At 44.3% G+C, this 12,042-nt stretch overlaps 1 protein-coding gene across 3 annotated transcripts in view; it reads left to right on the top strand.

Moving 5' to 3' along the window:
• ABITRAM (actin binding transcription modulator) overlaps positions 1-12,042 on the top strand; it is a 46,360-nt gene that overhangs the window by 21,478 nt on the left and 12,840 nt on the right. For all 3 annotated transcript variants that reach the window (XM_044293172.1, XM_044293171.1, XM_044293170.1), the window contains exon 5: positions 11,827-11,903. In XM_044293172.1, coding sequence (XP_044149107.1) covers positions 11,827-11,903 — 77 coding nt within the window. The remainder of the gene's footprint in view (positions 1-11,826; positions 11,904-12,042) is intronic.

Below are 12,042 nucleotides of genomic sequence, written 5' to 3'. Positions count from 1 at the left end.
TGGGGATTGAAGAGACCTCTAGGTCCGTTTCCATTCAGGACGAAATGTTTGGGGGACTCAAGGTGAAAAAATCCAGGGTCTTCCCCATAAACAAACACATTAGACAAATGATTCTGGAGGAATGGTCAGAACCAGAAAAACAATTGGGGATTTCCAAAGAGTTTAAAAATCGATTATTATTCGACCCCTCTCAGTCTAAGCTGTTTGACGTGACCCCTAAAGTTGACGTGCAGGTGGCAAAGGTTAACAAAAAAACTGCCCTGCCGTTTGAGGATGCTGCCCAATTGAAGGACGCCATGGAGCGGAAGGCAGATGCCCTTTTAAGGAAAGCTTGGGAGGCCTCCATGTTTAACATCAAGACCAACATTGCGGCAACGTCGGTAGCCAGGTCTATGTACCTATGGTTAGGGGAACTTGAGAACCACCTAATCAGAAAGACCTCCAGGGAAGAAATCCTGCAGTCCATACCGCTACTTAAATCAGCTACAGGGTTCCTGGCAGATGCATCTGCTGAATCTATCAGATTCTGTGCTCGGGAGGCAGGGCTTTCCAATGCGGCTCGTCGGACTTTGTGGATGAAGTCCTGGTCGGGCGATAGAATCTCTAAACTAAAGTTGATATCTATCCCCTTTTCAGGAGAATATGTATTCGGGCCGGTCCTAGACGAGATACTTGAGAAGGCGGCCGACAAGAAAAAGGGATTCCCAGAGGAAAGGTCCTTTAGGAAAAAACAGTCCTTTCGGTCCTACGGCGGACAGAACAAGTCTGTTAGAGGGAAAGGCAAGTCAGGCCTCTGGTCTTATCCCAAAGGGGGTAGAGGAAAGGGCTTCCTTCTCAAGCCCCAATCCAAATCCGAGGACAAACAATGACGCCGTTGTAGGGGGGAGACTGAAGGATTTCCTGGGTCCATGGTCATTAACATCAAGAAATCCCTGGGCCCTGGACATCATTCAGCAAGGTTACAGGATCGAGTTCACCTCTCTCCCCCCTGCAAGATTCGTCATCACGAAGTTGCCTACCAGACTCTCCAACCTAAATATCTTTCAAGGAGTCCAGGACTTGGTGAAGAAGGGTGCTGTAATCCCGGTCCCCGCATCTCAGAGGGGTCAAGGGTACTATTCAACCCTATTCTTAGTAAGGAAAAAGGAAGGAGACTTCCGGACCATCATAAACTTAAAACAACTGAACAAGTTTATTCTTTACAGGAAGTTCAAGATGGAGTCTCTCAAATCCTTAGTACCGTTGATAAAGCTAGGGGCATTTATGTGCTCGATCGACCTGAAAGACGCCTATCTGCACGTCCCCATTCACCCAGATCACCAGAGGTTTCTAAGATTTGCTATCCTAGACCCTTCCAATCGGATTCGTCATTTCCAGTTTATAGCACTGCCCTTCGGGATTTCAGCCGCTCCAAGGCTCTTCACCAAACTTGTGGTAGAGATGATAGCCCCTCTCAGACAGGAGGGATTAAATATAGTGCCATATCTGGATGATTTCCTAGTCATAGCGGACTCAAAAGATCTCCTGCTGTCGGACCTGGAAGTATTTCTGTCCCGCCTATCTCAACTAGGTTGGATAGTGAACGAACCCAAGTCAATGTTGGTTCCATCCCAGAAGGTGAGATTTCTGGGAGTTACTCTAGACTCCGTAACTCAGTCAACCTTTCTTCCACAGAGCAAAATCCAGTCCCTGATAAACAAGGTGAGGCACTTCCAACGCGGGAAAAAATGCTCAGTGAGGGAAGCAATGAGCCTAATCGGCCTCCTAACCTCCTGTATACCCTCTGTCGAGTGGGCACAGGCTCACTGCCGTGTGATTCAGACCTGGCTATTGTCCCACTGGAACAAGAAGGGTTCTCTGGACTCTAAGCTCCCAATCCCAGGATTAGTAAAGAGGTCCCTCTCATGGTGGACGAAGGAGAGGAATCTGTCCCAGGGAGTCCCATGGATCAGATCACCGTCAATTACCATCTTCACGGACGCCAGCTAATCCGGTTGGGGAGCAAAAATCGACAAAGCCTATTTCCAGGGAACGTGGAAGCGTCTGATATCTGCTCAGTCTTCAAATTTCAGGGAGCTGTATGCAGTAAGAGAAGCCCTTCTCGCCGCCAAGCAATTGATAAGAAATCAGCACGTGAAAGTCCTATCGGACAACGTGACTGTGGTCTCCTACCTAAAACACCAAGGGGGTACTCGATCAAGGAGACTCCAGAGTATCTCAGAGGAGATCTTCTCCTTTGCAGAAAAGGAACTAAAGTCCATCTCAGCAATGCACCTGAAGGGATCCCTGAATCTAGAAGCGGACTTTTTGAGCAGACAGGTGGTAGATCATACAGAGTGGGCACTGAACCCAGAGGTCTTCAATATGCTAACCCAAAAATGGGGGCTTCCTACAATAGACCTGTTCGCATCAAGGAGAAATACGAAAGTGCAAACATTTTGCTCCCTAAATGCCGGGGACCATCCCTGGAGAGTAGACGCCTTCTCCCTAAAATGGTGCTGGGATCTAGGGTACGCATTCCCTCCATTGCCGCTCATCCCGAGGGTCATTCAGAAGATTCAGGAGGGGAGAACCACGGTAATATTGATCGCTCCGTTGTGGCCCAAGAGAAGTTGGTTCGCCCCTCTATTAAAGCTAGCAATAGACGAACCAGTGAGACTCCCAGTCAGGGGGGACATCCTATACCAGGGTCCTTTGCTACATCCTCATCCGGAGTTCCTGAAGCTCACGGCTTGGATCCTGAGGTCTCCCTCTTAAGGTCTCAGGGCCTGTCAGACCAGGTTATAGCCACCCTGAGATGTTCTAGGAAAAAAGTCACTTCCGCGATATACCTGAAGATCTGGAAGAGATTCTGCTCATGGTCGGGCGAGGAGAATCCAAATTCTGTGGGGCCCAGTATCCAGAAAATTCTGGAATTTCTACAAAGGGGCCTGGACATGGGCCTCTCTCCATCCACCTTAAAGGTTCAAATTTCGGCATTGAGCGCCTTCTTTGATTCCGACCTGGCAGACCATAGATGGATCAAACGATTCATTAGAGCTGCACGTAGATTGAGACCCACGCTTAGGTCCCGCAGCCCAACCTGGGACTTAAATTTAGTTCTCAACAATCTTATGTGTTCCCCATTTGAGCCATTGGAGGATTGTTCAATTAAGTTGCTTTCATTCAAAACTGCTTTTCTTATAGCAATTACCTCTGCCAAGAGACTGGCAGAGATTCAGGCTCTCTCCATTAGGGAACCATACCTTACCATCACTGAGGATAAGATTGTGCTTAAACTAGACCCAGGTTTCCTGCCAAAGGTGGCCTCAGACCGCAACAGAGGCCAGGAGATCCTACTTCCATCCTTCAACAATCCCAAGGATCAGGAGGAAGAGAAATTTCATTTCCTTGACGTTAGGCGTACAGTCATTAGATACTTGGAAGCCACTAGGGACTTCAGGAAGTCTGACAGTCTGCTTGTCCAATTTGCTGGAAGGAATAAGGGATCCAGGGCCTCAAAATCCTCCATTGCAAGATGGATTAAGGACACTATTACCTTATGTTATAAGAATCAGAATCTGGATCCTCCTTCCAATATTAGAGCTCACTCTACCAGAGCTGTATCCACTACCTTTGCTGAAAGAGCAGGGGCCTCCCTGGATGATATATGCAGGGCCGCCTCCTGGTCTAGTATTCACACATTTGTGAAACATTACCGTTTGGACTTGTCTGGAACCTCTGGCCTCTCCTTTGGTCAGAAGGTTCTCCAAGCGGTTGCCCCCACCCATAAAAAAATAATTTTATAACTCTCCTTGTGGCCGTCATGGTGATGATATGGGAAAACCGGAATTACACTTACCGGTAATTCAGTTTCCATGAAATCACCATGACGGCCCATACATTCCCTCCCCTTCTTTTGTTGAAATTTTGTTTTTCACTGGTATTTTTCTGGTATGGTGTAATACTGGGAAATACTAGGACACTTCTGGCACTTGATATCTTTGGAACACTGAGGTGCGGTGGTGGGAGGGGGCAATTTAACCTCTTCTCTGTTTCCTGCCCCCACAGAGGTCATGGGTCAATCTCCTTGTGGCCGTCATGGTGATTTCATGGAAACTGAATTACCGGTAAGTCTAATTCCGTTTTTTGTTCCCCCCCCCCCCCCCCCCCCATTGAGAATGAATTGGAACAAAACTGGCCTCAAACCGGGAGCGTGTCATGTCCGTACTGTAAAGTGGGGTCTGGTAGAGAACGTCCCCACTCCAGTAATGCCTGACACTGGGTTTCTTGACCAGGCCTATATGCAGCACGAGGCCCCAAAATGTCCTCATCTCGGCTGCACTGACTGGAATCCAGCCACCGGGCCTAGCCAAAAAGGACCCCGGGTGTTGAGCAACGAACTGTTGGTGGAGCAGATGAACCTGTACACCCATTAGATTTACTAGTTGGTCACTGAAAAATCCTATGGCTCCGGGGTACACCAGACAAGTTCACCGGCAGGGGGCCCTGGTGGTGGATTTAACTGGTGGGCCAGAAAACTAGTACGAGCCCCAGAGCTGCTCGTACTAGGGTGGGCCACAGGGTCCCTAACATGGCGGTCCCCTTGCTCCGCCGCCTTGGGGGCTCATCATCGCTAGATGATGACCACAGGAAAGTGGGGTCATCCTCGTCCTCACTGGGACTCTCGGAGGCAAGCTGGGCGTATGCCTCCTTGGCCGAGAACGTCCGGCGGGCCATAGGGGAGTGTGTGTCTGCGTGTGTGTAAATCTTTATTTGGTGTGCGTGAACTCACCCTAAAACTAACAGGAAAAAAGACTAAAAAAAGGGGGCAAAAAAAATGTGAAAAATAATTCAAAACCGCAGATCAACAGTCCGAAGTTGATCAGCGGTGGGGTGTGCGATGCGTTAACAGTGGCCGGACGCTAAGAGTGCCGGCCACAGTCAGCGTACACAAAAATAAAAATAAATCCTGCACCCCAAAAAAATGTTTGGGGGGGACAAGCGGCAGCTTTCCCTATACTTTCCCTAATTACCTGCTAATCAGATGGGGGGGGGGGGGGGGGGGGGGTGCTGGGTGCTGGGGCACAGATCGGGTCCTGGTGGGCAAGGGGCACAGATGGGGTGATGCTGGCACAGATCGACGTGCAGGCAGTGCTCCTCTCTCCTCCGGCTCCGGGACACACAAGGAGGAGGAGAGGAGCGCTGGCAACATTTGAATCTCCCGCTGGCCCGCCCACCAACCAATCTGTGACATCACCTCTCATGATCGCCTCCATCATCTTTCAGGATTGCAGGATAGTGATTATGGATCACCTCTCAGGATCGCAGGATGGTAAAATCGCACCACCGATCACCATCCTGTTCTGGGTTATCTGGTCCCCAGAGACCCGAATAACCTGGAAACGCAGAAAACCGCAGGTCTGAATTGACCTGCGGTTTGCCGTGATCGCCGACATGGGGGGGCGGCATCTAGCCAAGGTGCCTGCTCAATGATTTGAGCAGGCCCCGGGTTCCGATGACCGGGCATCGTCGATCGGAACCATACATGACGTACCGGTGTCCTGAAGAGGTTAAGAGGCTCCTCTATCCTCCACTTGTTACCTGTATTAATGGCACCTGTTTGAACTTATCAGTATAAAAGACACCTGTCCACAACCTTAAACAGTCCCCCTCCAAACTCAACTATGGCAAAAACCAAAGACCTGTCGAAGGACACCATAAACAAAATTGTAGACCTGCACCAGGCTGGGAAGACTGAATCTGCAATAGGTGAGCAGCTTGGTGTGAAGAAATCAACTGTGGGAGCAATTATTGAAAAATTAAAGACCTACAAGACCACTGATAATCTCCCTCGATCTGTACATGTACACTTCCAATAGATGGCTTGACCACAATGTGGTTAGGAAAAGGAAAAAAAATTTGTGGTGTGAACTAGAGAGAAAAAAAATTCTGCCATAATTTTTTTTTTTTTTTTTTTTAGGGTTTGTTTGTTATGGGATTCACTGTGTGCTAATAGTGACATGATGACCTTATTCTGTAGGTCAGTACGATTACAATAGTACCAAATTTATATTCTTAGGTTTTACTGCTTTTTAAAACAAAAATCTTTCTAAAAAAATTAAAATAATTTGGCATCTAACTTTTTTTATATTTACATCTACAGAGCTATGTAATGTTTGTTTTTATTTCGGGTGGCGAGATGAAACAGTTTAGGCTTTTTTTCCCCCATACTCTGTTAACTGTAAAGGATAAATACTTTTTATATTTGCACATTGGACATTTTTTTTTTTTTTTTTTTTTTAGATGCAACAAAACCAGTTTTTTTTGGTTTGTATATTTTTATATACGTAAACTTGGGAAAGTGATTTTTTTGTGTGTGTGTGTATATATGTAGAAAACAGGACAGCACTCCAAGACTTGAAAAGGATAGAAATCTTTATTCACCCATGTGAAAAATAATTGCAACGTTTCAGCTCACAACTGAGCCTTTCTCAAGCAAAGAAACACAAGCCTGTGCGTGTCTTATACAGCATTCTCAAAAATCAAGTAACCAATGAATTTTGCAGATCAAAAACATGTGACTATTCATCATGTGAAAATAATTAACCTCATTAGGTCATGTGAACCATTACATATGCAAAGTATCCTACTACTGAATACATGGAGCTGTGTCCATTAGTATTGCATCCAAACTTTTAACATTTGAATAGTGCATTTAACAAAGTGCATATGTACCTTGAATAAAGTGCATAAATGTACAAAAGAGATAAATCATATATTAATGTTTAAAATCATACAACACGGAGACTGAGGAAAACCGTGAAAGTTTGACCATGTCTGACAATCGCATGTCCATGTGAATACTGGCCAAGAACAGCACTGTTAACTAATACTGCCAATACCACAAAATGTCAAAGACAAACCTCTGCCTCCACTATGCGCCCGCAGCTCAGCTCCATTACATCATCAGCAACCAGATTTCATAATGTTACTGTGTAGGGGCTATTGCACACGCATAATGTGGCATTATTTCAAGGAATCGTCTCAGGTTGGAACCAGGCACTTATCACTGTGTCAACCTCACTGTCTGGGCCAATCGGAAAGGGATCCAACCTCCCGGGTGGATCAACCCCTCCAAAATTATGGTCAGGTAAGGGGGACACCACACGTGAGTGTAGTGTACCCTGAACCGTCTCACTGTTTCGGTCCATAGACAGTGTAATGGGGATCTCCCATATAGACCACTTAATAGCAGGGATTAATTTTGACACCGCGTGGATACAGTAACAGCGGAAAATCTATCCAGTTCATTTTCTACACATAGAACATCGCGAGCTGTCACATGTGTCCGAACGTCTATGTTCACTGTTTCCGCATCAGTCTGCATGGTGTCTAAAAGACAAAAAGAGAAAATTACTCATATGCTTGTGAATCTTATCTAAATACCACCTTCACAACAGGGATCATGCCAGAGAGCATAAGTTATGGGGTATCAGGCAAACAGTCATCTAAATACATCCAGGATTATATTCCACATTTAACCCTTTAGGTTTTAGGCTATCAAGAGTGTAAATCCACCACATTTCTTTATTTTTCAATATTTTTAATTGATTACCCCCTCTCCTGGGGGGAGGTACATGGTCTACAATCCAGCATATTAATTCACGTTCTGTATGTTTCTGCTCAGAAAAATGCTTCGTACTGGTAGATCACACCGTTTTTGACGTATTGAGAATCTATGATCATTATCTATGACTTTTTTTTTTTTAGATCTATAAAACTGAAAATATGGTTTCACAATAAAGTGCAGACTGACTCCCCTCCGGCGAGCGAGTTTTGCATGAGGAGACTGTCTACCGGGGAAAAGTACCTTCACACCAGTGGTTAATAACCCTGCGTTGGAGGCATATATGAATGTGGTTAAAAAGGATTTATCTGTTCTCAAATCATCTGTCACTAGTAGATTTACACGTCCCAATATGACTAAGTTTGAAATAGCCGCATTAGATCAACTAAGGAATGATCCCCTTTTGGTAATTAAACCTGCCGATAAGGGTGGGGGGGTGGTCATCCTGGATAAACACAAGTATATTGCGGAAATAGAGCGGCAGCTCAGTGACATAAATGTGTATTTGCCGATTAACTATGACCCTAAATTTGATATCGCTAGGATTATTGGACAGTGCCTTACCGATGCATTGGCGGCGGGGGTGATTGACCAGGATCTCTGTGAGTACCTTGTGGTGACACATCCAGTCACACCTGTGATGTATGTGCTCCCCAAGGTCCACAAATCTCTGGTTGATCCCCCGGGCCGGCCGATAGTGTCTGGTTCTGAGTCAATATTCAGCAATATCGCCATATTCTTGGATAAGATACTTCGCAATTTAGCGACAGGGGCAGTCTCATATATTCAAAACACGGCTTTTTTTTTTTTTTTTTTTTAATGCAAACTTAATGCAATTGAGGTGGATAGAGAGCAGACATATATTCTTGCATCCTTTGATGTAGTCTCTCTCTACACCTCAATTGATCACACACAGGGCATAGCGGCTGTGGAATATATGTTAGAACTCTCCTCAATGACTGAACCTGCCAGGCATTTCATTCTATCCCTCTTGTGTATTGTTCTACATTGGAATTATTTTCTGTTTCAAGATTCCTTTTATAAGCAATTAAGGGGAGTAGCGATGGGGTCGAATGTGGCCCCAACGTTCGCCAATATTTTTATGTGAAAATTTGAGGAAGACGTCATCTATGTTTCACACCACTTCAGACATGTGCTGCGGTGGTGGCGTTATATCGATGACATCTTCCTCATTTGGACCGGCACGGAGAAGGAACTGGTTGACTTTCATATGTATTTAAACAGTAAAAATTGTGATCTTCAATTCACATTGATTTTATTTTATTTTTTTCACATACGGAGGTACAGTTCCTTGACACCACGTTCGTTTGGTCTGGGGAAAAATTCCTCACTAAATTATACACTAAGCCCACTGACAAGAACACCATATTAAGATCTGACAGTAATCATCCGAAAAATATGGTCAGGCATTTACCGTACTCGCAATTTCTGCGGGTACGGAGGATAACGTCAGAGGATAGCAATTTGACGGAGGCCCTTGAAGAAATGTCAAGGAAGTTTGAAGATAGGGGCTATCCGCCAATGTTGCTACGCACACATAAGCAGAAGGCCTCGGAGATAGAGGGTTGACTTTAGTGAGGAAAGACAAGGAAAATCCCCAACGTCGGATTCCATTTATTTCCATACACACGGAGGAAAGTGCAGCTATCAGTAAGATTATTAAAAAGCATTGGAGTATACTGGGAAATACTTTCAGTGATATTCAAGAATTCAGACTGCCTCCCCTGTTTTCATACCAGAGAGCTAGCAGTCTGAAGGATCAATTGGTAAGAGCGAATTGTGGTACAAAGCAGCAAACACGTCAAATGAAATTGACAAAATATGGATTGGGCAGTTTTCCGTGTTTAAGCTACGTAAATTGCAGATACATTGGCAAGGGATGCAGCTTCACACATCCTGCCACTGGCAGAACTTACCCTATCAACTTTCATTTGACGTGCAATTCAAATTTTGTAATCTATGTGTTAACCTGCCCATGTAATATCATACATGTGGGAGAAACCTCAACTGATTTGAAAACCAGGCTGAATAATCATAGATTCTCAATACGTCAAAAACGGTGTGATCTACCAGTACCGAAGCATTTTTCTGAGCAGAAACATACAGAACGTGAATTAATATGCTGGATTGTAGACCATGTACCTCCCCCCAGGAGAGGGGGTAATCGATTAAAAATATTGAAAAATAAAGAAATGTGGTGGATTTACACTCTTGATAGCCTAAAACCTAAAGGGTTAAATGTGGAATATAATCCTGGATGTATTTAGATGACTGTTTACCTGATACCCCATAACTTATGCTCTCTGGCATGATCCCTGTTGTGAAGGTGGTATTTAGATAAGATTCACAAGCATATGAGTAATTTTCTCTTTTTGTTTTTTAGACACCATGCAGACTGATGCGGAAACAGTGAACATAGACGTTCGGACACATGTGACAGCTCGCGATGTTCTATGTGTAGAAAATGAACTGGATAGATTTTCCGCTGTTACTGTATCCACGCTGTGTCAAAATTAATCTCTGCTATTAAGTGGTCTATATGGGAGATCCCAATTACACTGTCTATGGACCGAAACAGTGAGACGGTTCAGGGTACACTCACATGTGGTGTCCCCCTTACCTGACCATAATTTTGGAGGGGTTGATCCACCCGGGAGGTTGGATCCCTTTCAGATTGGCCCAGACAGTGAGGTTGACACAGTGATAAGTGCCTGGTTCCAAACTGAGACGATTCCTTGAAATAATGCCACATTATGCGTGTGCAATAGCCCCTACACAGTAACATTATGAAATCTGGTTGCTGATGATGTAATGGAGCTGAGCTGCGGGCGCATAGTGGAGGCAGAGGTTTGTCTTTGACATTTTGTGGTATTGGCAGTATTAGTTAACAGTGCTGTTCTTGGCCAGTATTCACATGGACATGCGATTGTCAGACATGGTCAAACTTTCACGGTTTTCCTCAGTCTCCGTGTTGTATGATTTTAAACATTAATATATGATTTATCTCTTTTGTACATTTATGCACTTTATTCATGCACATATGCACTTTGTTAAATGCACTATTCAAATGTTAAAAGTTTGGATGCAATACTAATGGACACAGCTCCATGTATTCAGTAGTAGGATACTTTGCATATGTAATGGTTCACATGACCTAATGAGGTTAATTATTTTCACATGATGACTAGTCACATGTTTTTGATCTGCAAAATTCATTGGTTACTTGATTTTTGAGAATGCTGTATAAGACACGCACAGGCTTGTGTTTCTTTGCTTGAGAAAGGCTCAGTTGTGAGCTGAAACGTTGCAATTATTTTTCACATGGGTGAATAAAGATTTCTATCCTTTTCAAGTCTTGGAGTGCTGTCCTGTTTTCTACATATATAAGGTGGTTGAAGCTCATTCCTTTGGACATAGCACCTGAGCCAGCAGACTGGTGCCGCCGAATTCTTTTTCTGTTCTCAAAATACATAGCTACTTTGTCCCAAAACGGCACCACACCTGTCCAGAGGCTGTGTGTGGTATTGCAGCTCAGCCCTATTTATACTTGGAACTAGACTGCAGTACCAGACACAACCTATGGACAGATGAGGTACTGTTTTTGGAACAAAGCAGCAATGTTTTTCAGATCATGGACAATCTCTTTTGACAGGCAGTTTGCTATGGTAGCCTGGGAGCCTTCACAAGGCCTCAGGCTGCCATACCAACTGACTGGCACCCATGCAAGCTTTTTTTTCTGTCAGAATCCATATGAATGCCAATTTAGAGGTTTTCTTTCCAGGATGGTGCCTCACAGAGCATCATATGGTGGAACATGGATTGCATATGGCTCCAGCTTGGAGCATCTACCAAAAGGTCCATTTAGTAGGATGAGTTGCTATTGGTAATTGCCATGCACTTGCCTAATGCTATACAGATATCTCCTTATTACTGGAAAGTCTTGATAGTATGTGACTCGTGAGCTGTGTTCACACACTGCAGTTTTGGTACTGTATTTGTGTGTACACATTTGTCAAAACCATTTAGATAAAGGGAAGGAAACTTCAAGTTTCACCTTTTTTTTGCTTATTCATTTTGCTGAAAAATACTGCACCCCGTGGTATTGTATTCTAATAAACATTTCATCAATGAAATGAGGATGAGATGTGATTAACTAATTGCTTCTAATGCAGGTTGTGTTGTCTTTTATTATTCAGGGGGCTCAGTTCTTAACAGAGCTTGCACCGTTGTGTAGGATAACCTGCTGTGACGGCGATGAATATACCATTTACAGGTGCACACTTTTCCATTACAAAAACCACTTAAGAAATATTTAGTTTTATTTCTTGGGGATTAGTTTCAGCATTAGGAGCTTACTTCATTTTGAAGAACAGTGAGCGGTAAATTAGTAGCTGATATGGAACCTGATACCT

Source organism: Bufo gargarizans, chromosome 5 (genome assembly GCF_014858855.1).
Source record: "Bufo gargarizans isolate SCDJY-AF-19 chromosome 5, ASM1485885v1, whole genome shotgun sequence".
Taxonomy (NCBI): Eukaryota; Metazoa; Chordata; class Amphibia; order Anura; family Bufonidae; genus Bufo; species Bufo gargarizans.
This window is presented reverse-complemented; position numbering and strand designations above follow the sequence as displayed.